The sequence below is a fragment of the Rhea americana genome, unplaced genomic scaffold (genome assembly GCF_003343005.1).
Source record: "Rhea americana isolate MKP2758 unplaced genomic scaffold, rheAme1 scaffold_32, whole genome shotgun sequence".
NCBI classification, from domain to species: Eukaryota; Metazoa; Chordata; class Aves; order Rheiformes; family Rheidae; genus Rhea; species Rhea americana.
Genome location: NW_028186446.1, coordinates 1,626,455 through 1,647,684, shown reverse-complemented (window position 1 = coordinate 1,647,684; position 21,230 = coordinate 1,626,455). Strand labels below are relative to the sequence as shown.

The 21,230-nt window shown below is 37.6% G+C and overlaps 1 protein-coding gene across 4 annotated transcripts in view; it reads right to left on the bottom strand.

The window, feature by feature from the left end:
- Positions 1–8,099: 8,099 nt before the first annotated feature.
- Positions 8,100–21,230, bottom strand: part of STEAP1 (STEAP family member 1) — a 15,401-nt gene continuing 2,270 nt past the window's right edge. For 2 of the 4 annotated variants that reach the window (XM_085310470.1, XM_085310472.1), the window contains exons 2-5: positions 18,998–19,102; positions 16,424–16,936; positions 14,791–14,955; positions 8,100–14,227 (exon numbers count right to left, since the gene is read on the bottom strand). In XM_085310470.1, the coding sequence (XP_085166596.1) occupies positions 13,970–14,227; positions 14,791–14,955; positions 16,424–16,936; positions 18,998–19,090 (1,029 nt within the window). In that variant the 5' untranslated portion in view covers positions 19,091–19,102 and the 3' untranslated portion in view covers positions 8,100–13,969. Of the gene's footprint in view, positions 14,228–14,790; positions 14,956–16,423; positions 16,937–18,997; positions 19,103–19,630; positions 19,742–21,230 lie in introns of all 4 variants that reach the window. The other 2 variants (XM_085310469.1, XM_085310471.1) reach the window with 2 other exon arrangements.

Here is a 21,230-nt window from a genome sequence, read left to right as displayed (position 1 = left end):
CCCCAGCGCCCGGCGTCGCTCTCGTCCGCCGTCACCGCCCGCAGGCCGACGGGCCCGGGGCGCCTCGCTCCCGCTCCGGGGATTTCGGGGCATTTTCCCCCCGGCTGCCCTCGGCCGGAGTGAGAGCCGGAGCGGCGGGCCCGGGGCGCCGCGCCGGGAGCGCTGGGGTCGGGGAGGCCGCGCGGCCCTCGGCGCTGGTCGCCCCTGGGGTGTCACCCAGGCCCGCGTAGGTCTGGCAAGCGCCTGGCAAGCACGGCGTGCGCCGTCTGGTTTAATGGCGCTCTGCGAGGTTATACGGCTGTTCAGTCAATTCAAACGTTCGTTTCCATAAATAATTACTAACAAACAGGCTGTGGAAATTGAGAAGAAAGCTGAGAAACCTTTTCATCACTGAAGCTCAGAAAGTGTTGTTTTTCTTTACTTTTTTCCCCCCACATATTAAATAATTAACACGTCTTTATTATTATTTTTTTTCACTTGGTAAACAGAGGTGCAGAAAATGTATTGCCTGATTCTCCAGACTGCACTTTCAACTCCCAGACCGTGAGGACCGGATCCCTGCTCAGTGGAGTGGTGAGTCCGCTGCAGGACTACCCATGAATGAGTTGGCTCTTTTCAGGGTGAGGACCAGCRTTTCAGGCCTTTGGTTTCCTGTTGTAATGAACAGATATTCCCCTTTTCTTTGTTACTGATGCAAAAGTCATCTCGGTAGTCTGAGTTTTAAAAATTTTAGTCCAATCTATAAATATACCAAAAGAAGAAAGCAGAATATTATTTTCTGCATTATTTGTGATTGTCTCTCTTTACATGCTACTTCATGTGACTTTTGTAACTATMAAAGTATTTACATTAAAATAGGCATAATTAGTCCTGAGACTAATTCATATCCCACAAAATGATGGCACATCATACGCTTATATGATAAGAATAGTCCTATTCCTATAATGCTTAGTTTATTTGAATTATAACATTAATAAGAAGGTTGTAAATCTGAATGTCAGTCATTGTTTTCTGCATTATTTCTTCTGTATTGTTCTGGATGGAGTCTTGGAACAGAATAGTCAGGCTCTAGGAGATGATCCATTAGATGTATCTACTTTGTAACAAGGAGTTTTTTTTCTTAAACAGATAGTATGGCTGAGGCTCCCTGAATACTGTTGCTGATGTTTTGTGCAGTGTTTGGCCTGTGATTTGCTCACTATTTATGTTCTTCATCTGTAAGCCTCACAGGGTCTTTCTTCCAGCCTGTGCTATATACAGTACGCCAGCTCAGACCCCAGTCCTTCTTGTCTGACTTATTTGTGTTCCCACTGACTTTAGTCAGAGGTCATTTCTCAGCTACGCTGTTAATTTCTTCTACTCTAATTGTTTCTACATGTTCCTAGAATGAACGAAGTATATTCAAAGCACAAAGCCAGCCTTACTGATAAAGTTGTGAGTTACATTGTTTTGTTTCTTCATGCTGATAAGCATCTCCACGTCTTCTGGTAACCAGTAATGGTGTTTTACAGAATAAAACACAGACAAGGAAAACCAAGAGGGGGCCTCAGAATCCTTGGGCTGTGTGCTACAGTTATATACTATCCTTTTCTCTTTTGGACAGCTGATCCCCTAACCTTGGCTTCAACCCTTCTTTTAGTGTGACTTTTTCACTGTCTATGTGTAAACCTACCTACTTTTAGCTTTTGTGGACAGGAGTAAATGAAGAAACTTTTGCATTGTGATTGTATACCAGCCTACTAAACAGACACCACTAACTTGATCTAGTACATTTGAAAGTTAAAATCAAAGCAGTTTCAATGACTTCACATGACTGTATGCTTTCCTTAAATGTTTTTAAGGTTCTATAGTTTCAGTGTCCATGTTTAAAATTGTTGGGAAAAGAACTACAACCTCCTTTCCATTGCTCTGTTACTGATCCATTCAAACAAGAGAAGCATAGAGGTCCTGTTTTTGCATTGAGTTTAACATGAGAACAAGGGTTTATACACACCATTTGTATAAAAAACTCGCTGCAGAATTGGACCATGTCTTTTTAGTGAGATTATGAAATTGGATAGTTTGTTCTCTCAGATTATACACAAACATCTATAGATAATATAATTCTCTGGTGTCCTGTTAAAGGGTTGTCTTAAACAATTTGTTTGTAAAGAAGGGAGATTATTTTCACTCAGCAGGTATTTTTCTTTCTCAAGTAGCGTCCAGGCAGGCATTATTATTTCTTCCTTTCAGAGATGGAACATAACAAAGGAGCTTCCAATTGGCAAATGGAAACAAATATTTTGGTTCTTCCTCTTGGCAAGGGGAAAGCAAAGCCCAGGGGATTCCCATGGAAAGAGAGTGAAAACAAACAAACAAAAATTTGCTTCCTATAAGGGTAACAAACCCAAATACAATAGTTTCTGGCATATTACCCTCAACACAGCTAATTTCGTATCTTAGCAGAAGCATACAGTATTTTCCAGCCAGGAACATTCAGGCCAACGAATTCTTATGACTGCCTACAATTATTTTTAAAATAAAACTCATACCTCTAATTCCTTCTTTAGAGGGACAAAATGGATCTGAGAGGTTTAGAAACTGGAAATGAATTTCTTCTTTCTTTCTTTCTTTCCTTTCTGTAGAAACAAACTGCAGTTTTGTTTTTTGTTCCTTTCTGCTTTTTAAAATTAATCTGATATAGTTTACCTGAAAAGATGTTGGATTTAATAAAGACATTCTTTTATAAAAATATGGCCATTAACATTTTTTTAAATGTGATCAAAGAGAAAAAATAAATGATAAATATCCAGCTAAAATCTCTTCCCTTCCTTCGCTGTTTGGATTTCATCCATTTGTGATGTTCCATTTTCATGAATTCTTTGAGTACCACTGCTTTTTTCAGACCATTCAGGATCTAATTTGTAGTAGTCAAAAGCAAGGAAAACCAGACAAACTGAAATAAGTACACAAAAACATTTGGGTATTCTTTGAGAAAGAGAAGAGATGAAAAGGAAAGAAGGAAAAGGAAAGAAGGAGGGAGAAAAAGGAAGAAAAAGAAGAAAGAAAGAAAAGAAAAAGGGAAAAAGGAGAAGAAAAAGAAAAGAAGGAAAGAAGAAAAGCAAGATAGGAGAAAAAGGAGAAGAAAAAGAAAAGAAGGAAAGAAGAAAAGCAAGATAGGACGCCTCTGTTCCTCTCCTACAATATTTGAATAAGCCTGTATAGCACATATTTAATAAACTATAATTGAGGATCTCCAGCAGCTCATGTGAAATAAGACAGTCCCTCCCTTCTTCCCAGGAGGAACTACAAATTTAGGACAATTCATCCCAAACAGGGGGCACACGCACAAAAACCTCACCATCAGCAAACAACAAAATTAGAGTTGATACAGACATAAAATCTTTTTTTCTAAGGCAAACCAAGCAGAAAAACAGTGATGTTTATTTCTACTTTTTTGATCTAGCTGACTAATTGTATCTACCAGAAAGAAGCTGAAGGAAGGAAACCTCTCCTAGTTTTCTGTGACTATGCTTTCCCAGAGCCATTTTTGAAGCCCCATTAAAGGGTTTCAGGCCCTTTGTTCTTGGCTCTATACAGAGCACACRATCTTACATGACCTTTCCACTCTCCCTATAACTTTTGCTCTAGCATTTGCTTTGTGGTATATGTAATAGAGTGTCAAAGTTTATCTTTCTGGTTTGTGGCTGCTCATCTTAAAAGGCATCTATAGAGTGAGAAAGCAGATACTAAAAATGTGATCTTGTGCTTTCAATAATTGTTGGACTGAAAGCCATGGTGGGGGAAAAGCAGATTATTTTTAGAATGCAAACAATTAGATCCAGAGCAAAACTGTCAGTTGACCTGTTAACCAAGAATAGAGGTGAATCCTTCCTAGTGAAACCTAGCTGTTGGAAGACTGAAAATGTCGTAAAAGAGACGCTAATACTTACCTGAATACTAAAACAACTGGGGAAAGCATAGGCTAGATTGCAGCTTGATCATTTTACAGCCTAGGACCAGCACATTTGTGTTGATAACAGTTTGGGATGTTAGTTCTTTGAGTTCAGATTTCCTTCACAAAGCTGCAGGTCTTATAAGCAAGCAAGAGCAAAGCAAAAATAAATTAAGACCACACTGTATGTAGTACTATCCATTCAGCATCATGAATGTGAAAATGTTGGAATATCTAATTTAATATGTAAAATATCTATAACTTTGTTATATCTCATCTTAGGTTAGATCTTTGGTTAGTTTGTTTTAAACATTTTATTTAATTGAATGGGACCCTGAACAGGCCAACTATGTGAAACATTCCCTGAACAAGAAAATTAAACAACAGTAATTCAACTGCAGTTTAGTACTGCGAGAAGAAAAACTTGTATCCCTATGGAACAATAAAATACTAATACTGTTCCAATCCTGTGAAGATTTATTGAGTTAATTCCACAGAAATGAACTTAGTTCAGTGTGTTACTTCTGAGCCTGAGAGTTAAACAGTTCTTTTCAAGACCAAGGCAATGGTTCTTTACTCAAGATTTAAGCTGCCATTCACAACATATTTGTTTTCCATGCATAAAAACTTAAAGGAGTTTAAGGCTGATGTCTTAGAGATTTCCTCGTGAAGTATAGGATCACAAGAAATATTATACTTTGTTAGACCAATAGTCCATCTAATCCATTATTATGTGTTCAAGAGCAGAAAAAAAAAAAAAAAAAAAAAAAAAAAAAAAAAGCTATTCAGGGAGAGCATGCAAGCCTGGCCACTCTATCTTGTATCCTCCCTGAAAATCCACATTTGTATTAGTGATATCATAGAGTACATGCCTGCAAAATCTCTTTAGGGAGCTGTTGTCCATGAATTTGTCTGATMCCCTGTTGGACTTGCTGGCTGCACAGCCCCCTGTGTTCCAGAGGTTCTGTACCCTCCCACCATACTTACTGGTTTAAAACTAATCTTTTATTGGTTTCATTGAGTGTGCCCTAGTCCTGATAATGTGGGATTTGGTGAATAAAAGCTCTATGTTCATCTTATCCACTGCCTTCATTATTCTGTAAATCTTTATCATATCYCCCTCCACCTTCTCCCCTCCCATTGGAAGAGCTCCTCCTTTTTAGTCTCTCATAGCAAAGCATCTGCTCCACACCTTGATCATTTGAGATGTTCTTCTCTGTAATGGTAGGTCATGTGACTAAAGGCTAACCATAGTGAACACAAAGATGATGATCTGAGGAGCAATAACAGGCAGAGGAACCCCAGAAACCTAATGAGTGAAAATAAAGCTGAATTGGCTACTCCTAAGACCATCCAAAAAGAATGATCAGACCATTGTCCCTGGGGTGAGAACCACCAAAGTGAGTCAAAGAAAGAAACTCTTTCCCTGAAATGCCATGCMAACTACGGATGTGGTTTCTTAGAGGGATATAGGATTTATTTGGGGATGCAGGGAAAAGAGAAYTGTATAAAACTTTTAATGGAATGTTTTAAAGGGATTGTGAGAATATGCCAGACTTATTACGGGATGTTTASGGAAAGGACCAAAAGTGAGAGAGGAGGGAYGAAGGTGGATCAGGGAGGAACAAGAATGAGAAAATAAAGGGAAAAGGGGATTAAAGGGGTTGGCTGTATGTATATTGTGAATTTTGTACATGTGCATGTGTGTGTGCTTACCTATTGGGAATATGTGCTCAGTTGTGCTCGTGGCTGCAGAAACAGAGCAGCCTTCTGACATGTACCTTCCCTTCCCCCATGGTGTCCTTATTGAGATGCAGAGACAAGAGTCATAGAGTTGTTTAAAACATCATGGGTGTTCATGTATTTAAATTAAATGTAAAAAAAATTAYTGTTCTTTGCATGGGCATCGTATTTTTTATTCACATTGGAGAAAGCTGAGGCTCATATTTGAGAGCTTCTGTAGCTTAACTTTCATGGTCCACACTCAGTACATGATCGTTCACCCTTCCATCTCTCAAACTTTATGTAGGCTATCAGTTGTCCCCTGCTTCATTTACCTGGCTTCACCTCATTCTGGTAGCTATATGTAGTGCATTCCCACTTAATCTATGTAATTCATTCTCCTTTTCCCCACCACTAACATTCCCCACCACTAGTCTTCCTTACTGCTTATATTCCCATAAAGCGCCCTTGATGTGAGATAGGTGCAAGAGCCCAGTTATATGGAGGAGATTTCAGGGAGGAATTTGGAAATAATTAAGCAAGCACAGGATATTAAGACTGGGCTAAAGGAAGCTAAGCTATTGGTGAAGAGGAGGTTTTGTGACTGAGCTGATGAGTTGTGATATTGAATATGCCAGGCCAATAGAGAAAGGGCTGCTACCATTTTAGTGCCATTCCAGATTTAAGGTTTTCTTGACAGAGGGTATGCAGTAGAACAGAGTCCATCCCAAACACTGGAGAAAGTGAACAATTCTTGGGTACATGTGTCCAGGAGAAGGCAGACTGAGGGAACAAGCCTGACTGAATAGCTAAGTAAAAATCCCRTTGATTTCACTTAGAATTTTGCATCTGCAAGAACTAAATGATGAGGATTAAATACTGGCAATAGGATAGTGATCTCAGAATAATTAAAAAACTTGCTAGGAATTAATTTTCTGAATATAGTCTAATGTACCACCTAATTCTTTGACTTCACTTGGTTCCTTATTTTATGCAAATAATGTTTAAGAATGCTTCACTGTCTTAAATAAATGTTTCCATTCATTTAGCGTAACATACTGTCCAATTTACCATAAAGTAAAACAGCCRTATCTGTTCCAACACAATCTATTTAAAGATAAATCAGTTTGTCTAGAATTTTATGACATGTGGAGCAATATCCAGTGCTCATGTCTCCCAATCTTCAGAAACAATCCTTTATCCATAAYAAAACTGCATGGCTATATTTCAGAGAATAATTCCTTCAAATCACAGACCCATTTAGATTGGGTCTAACACCTTGTTGGTGTTCACACATTTCAACAGCATATGAATAGATTTTATCAGAAATGACTCAAATGGCATTTCAAGGGTGGAGAAATTGTAAGGATTCATTTCAAGCTCTTCAGACTCCTTCCTCTCTGTCATTCATTTATTCTCCATTTGACCTATCTCCTCTAAACAAGAATTTTTATTCCCTAGTATCTTGATGCTGTTTTATTCACCTCATTGTTTCCCCCATCTACTTCATTTTTCCCTTTAATATCTACTGGAAACCCTTACTCTTTCCTCTTACCASAAAATCTGTTTGCAATCTCTTTCACTTTGTAACAGGATCTCCAACTGTCCTGTTCTTTCCCCTTGTAAGTTAATGTCTCTTCACATAGCTTCATAGTTTTAACCTTCCTCTTCCCCAGCTTACTCTTTTGTCTGTCATTAATTATTTGGGAATAAATCATTTAGGCTAATCATATCATTTTGACTATACTAACTCTATGGGAAGTTAGAAAGGACAAGAGGTAGCCATCACTATTTTTATTTATGGGTGCCATCAAACAACCGTTACACTGCTAAACCATTGCAGAGATGCCTGAGATGCCCTGCAAGTGGTTTAGTTTCTTTTCCATTCAGATTTCTTGTTTGTTCTGCATTTTATAGATTTCCCACTAGAACACCTAGACTATTTTTGAATCAAGTAGATATACTGCTCAAAAGTTATCCTGGTATATGCATACGTATGGCTGGAYAGACGAGACAGAGAAATACCATCTCATTGAATGCAGGACTGGACAAAAAAGCAGAGGAGAAATTRCAGAAGAGTCATGTGGCCCTTCCTCAAGTCAGCATTTCAAATAATAGATACAATTTCTACAACACATATTCACCCAGAAACTTACTTTTCAGTACAATACATTCAACAAACCAATGTAAGCATGTATATAAAGACTACATATGACTTCAAACTACAAGAGACTGTCCCGTYCAAAAATATCCCCACATAGTCCTCACTTATTTTTAATACTTATCCAAAAGTTTAAATTTATGGACCAAATCCTTCCTTCCATAGCAGTGATAGTATTCCACTGGTCCCCAAGCAACTACACAACCAAGTCATKGACATAGCATATTTATCTTACTAATGTACCTTCTTGCTACAMAGATGAAATATGTATCAAAAAACAAAAAATGAAAAAAATATTTTCTGTTGCATCCTCTTTATTGGAAGTAGCTATGGTCTTTTTTAAGTTTACAAAGTTTGATTCAMTGTCTGATTTTATATATTTTCATTTGAAAATCTCTTAAAACTTACTATGCATACTTATTAACTCAGATGCACCACACTGATTCAAAGCGATTTTATGGGATCCAAGGTCTCACCAGAAGAAATTGTTTTGCCATCAGCAACAGAACACCCTGATGGGACCAAGAAAYTCTGGCACTACTGAAAAAGATCAGTGGCAATGATCAACCATTGACAGACACTCATAAAAGTGATTAGAGCACATTACACTTTCCAGAGGTTTCAGCATGTTTTCAGAATTCCATCTTTGTGTTTTATTTTTTTAACCAATTCATTCTATCTCATTTTAAGAAAATCATTATTAAAAGTTATTCTGAAGTTCAAAAAAGGTTAACATAACATTTCATGTTATCAAGGGACAATAATAGAAACTGTGGATGTAGTGGAAAAGAAAGGAAGATATGAGATCATCTTCTCTACAAATGAAGCCAAGCAGTTCCACAGTTATGTTGAGGTCAGTCCGTTTTGTATGTTTTGGTGATAATTTCTAGAACACATTTTTTGTCTACWGATTCATGGAAAACTAAAAGTCTGACAAATAAACCAAGCAATAAAGCATTCCTGCTACTGCAACAGAATGAAGTTTTTTGAATTTTAGAAGCCCTTGCCAAGAAAAGTTCTGAAGTGTTGCTATATGAGGTAGCTGCAGGAGCAAAGAATTTCATCTTATTTTAAGTAGTATTTTCAGTGACCATACTATAGTGGGAATGGGATCAAGCTTTTAATGAAGAAAACAAGAATGTTGGACAGTGGAGAAAAATTWAGGTAGATGGCAATAAATGAGCTTTTCATCCAGTTTTGGAGTGGGCCTTGACCTTGCATTTGATCATCTAATCCACAAACACAGCTACTTGCGAGCTAACATATCTGGAAATCAGGGAGTTAGTTGTTTTGGAAGAATATAAATTCTTTCCATCAGTTCTTGCACTTAAAAGTCTTGTTAACAGAAAACATGAGTTTGCTGATACAGATCATTCTTTTCAATGGGAGTACCGAATGTAAGAATACATAGTATCTATTGTCATCAGTCAAAATTCAGGTTAACATCTCACCTCAGCAGGACAGTCACTAGGCTCATTTGGATAGATACGACTGAACTCTGTCCAGTTTAAACTGATTTAAGTTAAATTGCCTTTTCATGCCACTGCTCTTCCTGACCTTTGTGCCAGCCTATGTGTGGCTGTCAAGTGAATCAGACTAGGGTATTGATCTGGCTGAATCATCCTTTTCCCTAGATTACTTTTCAATTGGATCAAATTCCTTGGTCTGATTATCTTCACAGCTTTAACCACTTGTGTTAGCAGACCTCAGAGAACAGAAAAGGCACTGCTTACACAGAATGCTGCTGTCAATAGGAATTTACATCGAAAACACCCAGCATGGCCCTGGCACTGATTGTTGGTACCACTTCTTGGGAACAGTATTCTGGGATCTGATTAACCCAGATAAACTTGGCATAAAATTCCTCAAATCTCCTCAGCAATTTAAAAGTCTCTCTCCAGAGTTCCAATTCTGTATCTCTGAATTCATACATCAAGGGCATGTAACAAGTGAAATGAAACACTCTGCAGCCTTTTTAAAGGCATTGCAAAAATGTTCACACTAGAGCGATCGATTCCTATCCTCCACGCCCGCACCCTTCTTGGTCTTCAGACAGTGCTTTCAAGGATCACAGATCTATCTCCAAGCATTCCACAACTAGCTCAGCCTTCTGTTCATTCACAAAATCTCCTCTGACTGCAACATATGTGGTCTGTCAGTAAAAAGTTTCCTACTCTTTTTTGTACATTCCACTAGGAAAGCATCCTTTTTGCTTCTCACATCTCTGTCTTCCTTCCTTTGGAGACTCCAGACCACTGCAGCCAGTTTGGGGAGAATGGTTCCCTTTGATTAAAGCCAGTTTATTGTTCGTATCAACAGCTTTTCTTGAATCTCTTGTGCCTTTTTATCCTTGTACAGGCCTAGATGCGTATGACACAATGGCAGATATGATACACACTGAAGCATTTAATGATGCATAATTTTATAAAAGTAATCAGTGTTATATAAATCAATGCCCCAAACTGGCAGATTCATTGTTTATATGCATTTTAGTAGTATATAGGCATATTAATACACTGCATTTTGAAATGGCTAGATAAGCATAAATTAAAAGGTGCATATACACATATTTTGATTATTTTTCAACTAAATCATATCCATTACAAAGGGAAAAAAYGAAATACTGTCAACAGCATTTTCTTTTCTAGCCCTTTATAGGCCTTACGTGATCTCCCCCCCTGCATTGTATCTAATATGTCTTGGACCTTGAACCTACTGTTGCAATGTCCTGGAAAGTGTTACTGTTCCAGTAGTTGGGAAGTGAGTTACTTAGAGGTTAAACAGTTTACTTAAAACTTATAAAGCAGAGAAGAAACTTGATATGAGGTCTCAAATTCTGGCCCTAAACATTGAACAGTGCTTTGTAGAGGAAAAACTAGTTGTTACACAGAAAATCTGGCTCCCATTTGAGAGAATCCGCCRGAAAAAATCTGCTTGATTGGATGTGTCATTTTAGGAATAGCTTTGGTAGATGCTATGCAAACTTCAGCTGGTAAAAGACCATTGGGCAATTCTAGAAAGAAAAACTGAAGTGTGCTTAATGTCCTCAACTGAGCGATGAGGTTAAATGTCAATTTGGATAGCATGGGACAATCTTGTAATTGGTTTTCATTTGTAATTTAAGTTAGTATTTCAACCCATAGTAACAGATATTAAAATTAATGAAGTTATGCTATTTTGCACTACCTTGTATAATGAGTGCATAAAGCAGAATAGAATAATAGAATGCTTTGTTAGGACACAACTTCTCTACAGCTCTAAGTGTGATGATTCTAAATTCTTTGCTGCTGCACTARGAATACCTACATAAATAAAGATGTACATGTACAAGCATTTTCTTTAGTACTTCTTGAAAGGAGTTTTGTGCTTGTAATATGCCTTGTTCTGATTTTATACATTGTAAGTATAACAGTATGGGTAACAGTTCTTTCCTTCTACTTGGATAAASATGCCTTAGAACAGATGTCTGGAGCACTTTTTACAGTGAAGTGTATGTAATATATTTACAGGCCCACAGTTTTTGGCCTGTCTTCTAATGATGGTACCTGCAATAAAGATCTATCTGTTAGACAGCAAACTAAGACAATGTCTTATAGATTTAAGTGAGAAAAATTTATGAGAACTTGGACAAGTGTTTCAAAAGGGCCAAATAACTTTTAATTTCATACTCATATTGACCATACAGCTCTTCTCAATGCTAATGGATCTCAGTGTAAACTGATGTGATCACAGAAAAAGGAAGATCACATCTAATTAAGCCTACTTTCAAAGGAATTCAATTAGTAATGGTGATAATGAAAAGCCCTGAAGTCCATTTTTATTCCCAAGAACTATTTGCTCTCCACARGAACACACATATATATTTGTCTTGTTTTTCCTTTTTTAACACACGCCATACTAATAGCTTAAATGGCTTATTCCAAGCAGTGTCTTCATTCACCTCCTTTCAGTTTTCCGTGATCAAGGGTCAGGTTCCGCTCTGTGTGTCACAACACTTGGTTACCCTTGCAGCTGTTTATTTTACTCTGGGTCAAATGGCTSGCTTCTATGGTCAGCTGTAAACAACGAATCCAACTTTTTGACCAGAATTTAACAAAGTTGGAGATTGAATTAAGTTCTCCAGAATTTTCTAAGATGAAGTAGGACTGATTCTGGAGAGCACAATTTAACAAATCTTTCAATAAAACCAAATGTTAATCTTTTCACTGGATGCATACAGGGATTGCCTGCAGAACTTRCAATCTCTGCTTTGTCTTAGAAGGYAAATTTGGGCACACCTTCTGAATAGTTAATGGATAATACAGAATACAATTAGATTTCTTTATCATTGCACCTCCCTAAGCCTGTTCCACTAGGGAACTTAATTTTAGTACGTTTTTTCATGACTCCTGACAACAAAGTGAAGGTAATACTCTGAATAAGCCTTTTGTAGATCTTATTCTTTATCCCTAATTCTACTTCTAATTAATTTTCTTTATTTCATCTATAGAAATTTAAATGTTAACATATTGAAAACTGTACTTTTCCTTTTCTATTTTAGATTTCTTAGATTCACATTGCAGACTGGTTTCCTGTGTTTTAGACAGTGTTTGTCTCTGTCATGCATTACTGAGTTTATACACAATGCCAACTCATTTCTCTTTGGTCTATATTACACAGACCACCACAATCCTGCTATATTTTCTGCAGCAATATCTTACTACAATAAATGCAAAAAATAAGGCCAACTTTTGAATTGCARTAATTGCATGGAATTACAACCACGAAAAAATAGAAAAAGTAGTATCTTTKTTGGTCAGTTATTTACGCTCAAAGTCAAAAACTATACAACAGGATCATTAGTTGCAGAATCATTAGCTCCATGCATTTATTACATATTTTTTTATGCAGTCATAGTTTTCCCATTTCTGTTTTAATATCAGAATCATTACCAATTAGAATTCAAATGTTCGCAGCAGTAGATGACATCATTAGTCCCCATCCTAGTCAACTCATGTGGGGAGACTGGCAACAGGATGTTTCTGATTTTGGGTGAGCATCGTAACTACTGTGTAACATATCTTAAAATAGATGCTAACAAACTATTTCTTTAAAATAATTATCAGACCTAGACAACATAAAAAAGTGAAGTTTCATTAGCTTGTGCTAGAATTTTAGTAAACGCCAATGCATCCAGAAGCAATTTTGCATGAAAATCTCACCCAATCAATGTCATGATTCAAATGTCTATTTTTGATGTTTTTCTTCTAGTCATACAATTGTGCTGGCTCTAGAGTAAGTAGTAAAATCCCACTGCTATCCCACAGGAGTAATTTGTGTGAATAAAGTTTAGTACATGTCAAGGGCTACAGGCTTAGGTCAAAAGCATGGAAAATTTCCAGCATCAGAAACAAAAGAACATATTCATGGAAAAAAAAAGGGAGGGGATGTTTTACAGTTTTAGGTGTAGTAAACAGAACACACACACCATATAAGATGTCTGTAAGATGTACGTGCTGTAAGCTGTAGATTGGAATCTAATAAAAATTTGTTTAGATTGTGTCTAAACCTCAGGAGAAATTTACTCTGTAAAGCTCCCTAGAATTCTACTTCTCTGAGTGTCTTAAGTTCAATACCTGCTGGGCATGCAACGTGGCTTCTGTCTTGCCACGTGCTAAGGTCCCCCTTCTGCAGAGTGAAATGTGTAGAATGAAGGGTGTATGGGGGATCAGGATGGTAAATACCCAGTTACTGTCCCACTGTAATACTGAGATGTAACCAGGGGACAAATATGACTGTGGGAAGCAGAAAGCATTCCTGAACTCTGCAGTGTACTCATTTATTTACTTTCTGTGGTCATCTGGGACAGTGATTTATGATCGCTTTTGCTTACAACTGAAATATGATTGAGGGGAGGAAGCACTTGGAATTTAAAAGCRCTGAATCAGGAGAAACAAAAGAGCAAACACCAGAATGTCAAATAGATTAAAATGTAAAATTGCTGCCCCCTCCAGCAAAGGTCCAGATAGCATAAAATACCCCATACACCTGAAGTGGAAATGAAATGTATAAAAGAAACGTCTAAGCAAAATATGAAAACAGAGCTGGCAAGTGAACATTTCACAGACCTAGGCATATTTACATGCAGCAGACAAGAATTGTCCATACTTTATCTACAATCTGGAAGTTATGCTGGTTTGATTGGCTTGTGTGTTAGCTTCCCAACCACATCTGATCTTTTTTATCCTCCTCCTAAAACATGGGAGGAACAGTATGCATTTACAGAGCAGGACTACAATAGGAAGAAAAACTGCTACCATAAATGAAGGTGGTGTGTACCAGACAAATTGGTTAACATCAACCCACTTATTCCAAGCAAACACCAGTGCATGAACTGTGCACAGCAGCAGAGCTAAATATCCCATCTTGCTCTGAAAAGAGAAAGAAAACATCGTTATTTATGGCAAAAGATTACTCTATTAAGCAAATATAAAAAGCAGGAAGGGCCTCAACAAACATACTGAAAACAAAGAAAAGAGAATGTTGGCTTTGAATTAAATCTCAGACCTGTAATTCAAGATTCCAGTTGTACCCCTCTATACCACCTATCCCTGACTCAACAGGATACAGGGCACTATTCATACATATAAAAGACCCAGAGGATAACTGAAAAGCCTTCAGCACCAGAGATCTTCAACCAAAGAATAGGTCCTAAAGGGACAGCTGCTGCTGGTCACCAGRGAAGAAGTACTAAAAGATGGTTTGGAGTTATCTTTTCCACTTTATGCTGTGAACCTGATGATCAGTCCTTTCTTCTCAGCAAAATAACAAATGAAATGAACATTTCTTGCAAAGCAACTGGCAAGAAGTACTGAGTAAACTTTTAGACTGGTTTCATTAACTCCTCTTACTTTTAACTACTGATGACCTCAGCTGATAATATACAGTCTACAAATGAGGACTGATGACATGCAGTGATGACATTTATGTGTACCTGAATGTAGTGGAACTCTCTCCAGGTCAAAGAGTGACTGACAGATGGAATTGATGCTATTGCCAATAATGCCAGCAAAGCCAGTCCCAGAATTCCTAGAGACACATAAATCTCCATTCTCCAAACATCATGTTCAATCCAGGCATTTTCTTTTTTTTGTTTGACCTGCCACAAGAACGCCATGTTTAAAATGTCAGACAAGCATACTTAGATGATTCTGTGAAATATAGCTATTTTCACAATAATCATCAGGAAATAAGCCAAGGAACATAGTATTTTTGTTTGTTTGAATGTCCCTGATTGTAACTTCTATTTCCTTTGATGACAAGGTCTCCACTAGGATCTKCAGAGCAAAGAAGGGCTTTTGAGTGAGAAGAATTTGTAGACTTCATCAGTGTCTTGGCCCAGAAGAGACCTGTTAGCCTGCCTTCACAGCAGGGGAAATCTTTGACAAAAGAAAAAAAAATCCATCTATGGCTAAATACCTTATCTGGAAGATTATAACAACAGGAAATTATTAACAGCACTATTTTAAGAAGCTAATTCAGCAGGCATTCTCAACTACTTTGTTATCATGCCAGGATAGTCATTTAGCTCTATTTTTTTCAAAAACAACACCTTTGTACATTCAGCTGTACTGAATAAGAGCTGGTATGGATTAGAAGGTTGTGAATTTAATACCCTGATGTCAAAGCTTCTCTTATTTATGACAAACTGCAACAGTCCTTTGAGGCTACTAGTGACCACCATAGTGTAGTTTTCTCCAGAAATGATCATTTCTTGATCTGCATTGTAGGACTGGACTCTCAAGGAAATTTCTAGTAAACCASTCAGGTCAGATTACCAGTAAGACTGATTTGCAGATTTTTCTTCAGTTMGGTTTGATTGTTTACAGAATTCCTAAGAAGCTAATAACATTGTATCCTCTGTGCTGTAATAAAAATGCACATTTGCTGTTTTTAACTTATACTGGAATATTACTTATTTGGGAATGCTCTTGGCACTCAAGGCAACATGCAAGTACTAGGAACCCTCTAGTCATGTTAGGTCTTAAGAATGCTTTATAAGCCAATTATTGCTCATGACTCAGAAGTATGATTGAAATTCTGTTTTAACAAGTCAGTGTGCATTAGCCAAACTGTGGCTGCATTCGTAAGAGTTCATATTAGTGGCAAATGCAAATTATTGTGATTTGTGTCAGCTCTCCTTCATTGCTGGCTAATTCTCCTGACAAAGATTTCTAAAAATGGTATGTGCAGCAATTTTTGTAAATAGTTAGATTCTACTGGTGCAGAGAGGATTACCCACACTAAACTAATAGTGTGCCAAGGACTTAAATGTTCCTGTGAGGCAGGTATAATTACGGGCATTTTACAGTGAGCAAAAAAACCCAAATGAAGAAAGTGATTTATTTAATACAAACTGGCACAGCTGTGATGACTCTTGATTCCCTATTACAAGTCTTAACAACTAGGTCCTGCTCCATCTCTTTAAGGAGAAAGAGCCTGTAGGAGATGCTTCAAAGTCAAATAAAGGCAATGAAAACAGCTTTCCATCCATCCAGGCTTGTTTGGATTAACAAAACAAAGATTCTCTCAACACAGAAGTGTTGGCATTTGAGAGCCCATCATACCTGCTGGAATGCCCAGTTCAGCAACTTGTATCTGTACGATCTTCTCATTGGATAGCATAGGCTATAGCAGGCGTGCATTGTAGCGAAGAAGAAACTGAGAAGTCCAAATTGTTTTCTTGATAACATCCATCTATCCAGCCACTGGGGAAACCTTTTGTACTTGGTACCAGAGTACAGCTGGAAACCAGCAGCTAATATTCCTGGTAGATATACCAGTGCTAAAAGAGTAATTGAWACCACTGGTAAAACTTTGTTTATGACGAGGATTGGAATTTTATAGAAAACATTTTCTTTTCTGGTTATAAAAGGATGTATGACATCTCTCAGAGAAGTGTAAATRAACATTAAGAATGAGATCACAGATGCTATCTTCATTGGCAGGTGCCATTTGGGGAACAGATCCTGCTTGCAGTGCTGTTCTGAAGAGCATTCAAACTCACCAAAATGGTGTGCTTGGTGTAAACTAAAAAGTGCAGCTGCTTCTGGTGTACTAGTAATTTGCATATCCACATTCTGGAAAGGACAGAAAGTAAACACTAAGTGTGTTTAAAAGAAGAATAAAGACTCTACACAGTATTCACCATTATGGCACTTGCACAGAACATCACTGAAACTGCATACCAAACAGCAACATACATGCTATTAAAGACAAGGTAGCTTGAAAATACAGTTTCAAACAGCACGGTCAGTAGCTGAGCAAGGAAATTTAAATGCAGATTTCTCATTCTCTATTCATTATCTGCTCTGATTTGAATTTGTAGATTTTCATTCCAGGAAGTTAACTATACCACAAAAGGTTACATTACAGGAAGATATCATTACAGTTTATGACATGCGCTACAGATTTCAAGAGTTCAGCTACAKACTTAATACTGTAACCCAAATAATATGCATGGTAACAGACTCTTGAGACATACCAATACAGTATTTCATTCATCTACTGGTATTTTAATTACACTTAATTGTGGGAATAGGGATGTAAGTAGAAATGTTTGGGATCAATTTCCATTCTCCTCTTCTTCCTTCCCGAAATGTAATAGAGTCCTCACTTAACTTTAAATAAAACATTTGAAACTGAGTCACTTCAGTTTAAAAAGCTGAATTTTCTGCTGCCAAGCAGGCATGGTTTGATTCCAGTCTCACAGAAGATCTTGGCAAAATTTTGATAGAGTTTAGCGGGAGCTAAGCTAGTACAAAATTTTAGAATAATATTATAAAATTAAAGACTGTCCTGTAGTTACAATTCCTGGAAGAGGTACATGCCCGTGAACATACAAAACAAAAAGGTGTACCAACAGCAGGACTTCACATTTGATGCAGCAGACAGCTGTCCATGGGGAGAACGGAGAATTGGTAACATGCAATTCCTTTAATATTTCAGCAAAACATAAAATGTAAGCTGAACTAAAGCTGCAATGGAGCAAGTTTAAAATGGCTAATGTGACACAYATCTAGATCTCCCGAAGGAGGAGTGGCACTATTAGGTTTGAAGAAGGTACTTGTCTGTAGTTTGAAAGTTTTAAGCTGGCATTCTCCTAGGMTACAGGAAATCCTTCTCTCTCAGAGAGAAGCCTCTGGCCTGATTCCTAAAACTCAAACATCATAGTGAAGCTGATTAGAGGGTCAATTCAAACATGATGCACAAGGTGCAAGGGTAAGTGCAAGTCTTGGGTTCGCCTCCAGTAGTGCAGAGGTGTTTCGTTTTGCTTTATTTTAACAGAGAGATAACAAATATACGCTGCTATGATGCTCYACAATCCTTAATAGAGCCATGGCAGTCTGTTTACCGCATGTCTGTCTGGCTTGTCTACTGKGTCTCACAGTAAAATTAAAGGGCATGGTCTTCACTAAGATTTTATAGCTGAATAGCTAATACAGGTTTATCTGATGATAAAAACATATCCTTCGAACAGTGGAGGTGTTATCTAAGAAAATCTTACGCCCTAGTCAGTGAAGAAAGGTAGAGTCTATGCATTACAGAGACAGAAGCTGGAATAAATTATAGCCACTGAGTTTCACCTCTGAACCAAGTTTCACCTAGAGATTCCTGTTTCTTGAAGTGATAGTTCATAAAGAAGCCTAATTCAGTATTTCATACTATGTGCAATAGCTCACATCAGAATAGGAAGCAGTGGCTTGAACTACTTCTCTGCATCAGCAGTTGCAAAGGCAAATTCTGTTGGAGTGGATGTTCTTTTGGACTTCTGTGTGGTGTGGAAAACTTACTAATGTGATGTGGTAATTCTGAAAAGATTCCTGCAAAGATAAACTTTATATTCCTGTACAAAAATCCCTATTCATTTCTGTGGACCTTTGCTTAGCTGGTAGAATGCAACTAGATCCTTCATGTAGCTTTCAGCTGGCCCAAATTTTGTGTATTTTTTAGCAGGAACTGTGATTAAATAGAATGAACTGTTCCTTATCTTTTTTTCTCTCTGTGAAAATATTGTGACATAACTTAAGAAGTACTGATGATATGCCAGTGTTAGAGAAACCCAGTGTTTCTGGACAAAATTGAAAGAAAGACAGCAATATTCTGTGTGATATATGAACTGCTTTTTACAGAAGCATTACCAAGTTGCTAAGGTTTCCTGTATTTCTTCTTGGCTTGATGCTCTGAGCTGTGTTCTGATCAATGGTACAGTTATCACCTTCCCTCTTCTCCATTGCGGAAACTCCCTGCAAAACAAACACAGGATGTAAATCAGGTTTTGAAATACACTACTGGAACTTTGGGGCCTATTTTCCCTCAGAACATTTTCTTTCCCCTCCTCCACCCATTAGCCATAGAAGTTATGATAACCTGGGGAACAGAAAGTCTGTCCTCTGAGAAGAGAGCAGAAGAGCTCAGCTGTTTTTCTAAGTAAAACTGAGACTAGGAGAGGACATGAATCAACAGAACAAAATCATTGATGAAAAACAGTATTTAAGCTAAATGCCCATGTCAGCAGAGGAATGAATCAATGAATTTAGGCTAAAAGTTTTTAAGTATTACAGCAGTAAAGTTTGAAACAGCTTTTCAATAAAATGGTAAGTAAAATGTTACGAAGGAGGATTTTGATTATTTTATTAAAGCTTTTCATGAACTTGTCTCTGTCATGACAATGAATTAGACTTGCTGATGTAGGGAACCACTCAAATTTGTGGTTCCTAATATGTTTTAATGTCAGTCTACTATATAGTCAGTGTCTTTAGAAACTTATCTGCCCTTTGAGACGCTGAGAAAACTCTTGATTACAGCTTCATTCATCCTGTTCCAAGGTACACCGCCAGTAGTCATTGCTTATCATCCACAGATGCAACAGAAATGGTTCGAAGCTACAAAGGGTATAGAGAAAGCAGCAGCCAGAAAAAAGGAACAGAAGGGATAAAATAAAAGAGATGTTTCTTTCTTAAGATCTTAAGATAGCATGAGAGAGACACTATGCTGAAGTGTTGCAAAATAACTGCATGGATTACCCTGCAACAGCGTTCCAATGTGTGCATCACTTTGTCACACACAGCACGAGAAGATGTGCTAGCRCCACGTCACTGGAAGCTCAGGGTCTCGTACCAAAATATAACTGCTGTGGCTACCTTCATTAAGACTAGGCAGCTCCTCAGTACAGTCATCCTACAGCTAAAATTTGATCCTTTTATATCCATGAAATCTTGGGGAAATTGTACTGACACAATTGTGTCTATGTTTTTTCTTTCTTTTTTCTTTTTTYCCCCCACTCTGGTTCTTTCAGTAGATGAGTCMTGTACTCTTGTACTTTCTGGTATGAGAATTCACTTTCTGCCAGGCAAACAGACTTCTGRTGCCTAAGTGTTCTTTTCCTAACTGTTTCTTTCCTGATTTTTCTCTCCTGCTAGCAAGCTCTCCCTTTGGGCATAACCTTTCAGCCACGTATTGCAGAGTAGGGTCAACAAGAGCTTCTGTCTGAAGGTCAGGCTATTAACCCTTTGCTATGCTAGCTAATGGATGGTTTGTATATCCCGTACACAAGAAAGCATGGGCTGATGAAGGCATAGTTCCATTCCTTCCTGTTCCTGGGGCTAGTCCTAGTGATTTTATCACATGCTTCATGGTATCAGGTATCTTCATAAAACCTCAGCTCCTGCAGTCCCAGGACTAGTTAAGAATCTCTGTTTCTGCATATTTTAATGACCTGCATTTCTAGATGTTACCATGACAAAGAACAGCCTACAAAACACATCTGAGTATAATACACTTACTCAGAAACAAAGATAACAAAAGTAAGTTCCAGACCCACTACTAACAGAACTCAGACTACTTAGGGCAATCRCACTATTTTTGAGGCCTACCCTCCGATTTTTAAAGGTCTGGTAGACAATAAAGATTTGGAGAACTTTTAGACTTAATTTTTATTCTCTCATGATAATATGACTTTCTTCTAAAGATTATTAAGCATCTTATGGCCCACATCTCTGGTGTTTTACATTTTTTCTGTACTGATCTTAAACTTTCAATTGTTACAATCTACATGAGTTTACAGAGCAATCCCAATATCTTCATAACTGCGTTATTTTCACCACCATACTATCCTTCTAATGCTCCTTTGTGGATGCAACTGTATTTGGATGTCCAAAAGCATATTCTAGATTGAGAAGTTCTCTGTGGAAACACTGATTAACTCAGCAGATTTGCATGCTGCTATCACTCTTAATTTAGAAATGATGAATTCAGTAATAGCCTCCAGTTAGTTTGTATTGATAAGGAAGTACTAAGTCTCATATGATAACACACACACACACACACACACACACACACACAAAAAAAAAAGAAAAGAAAGAAAGAAAAGAA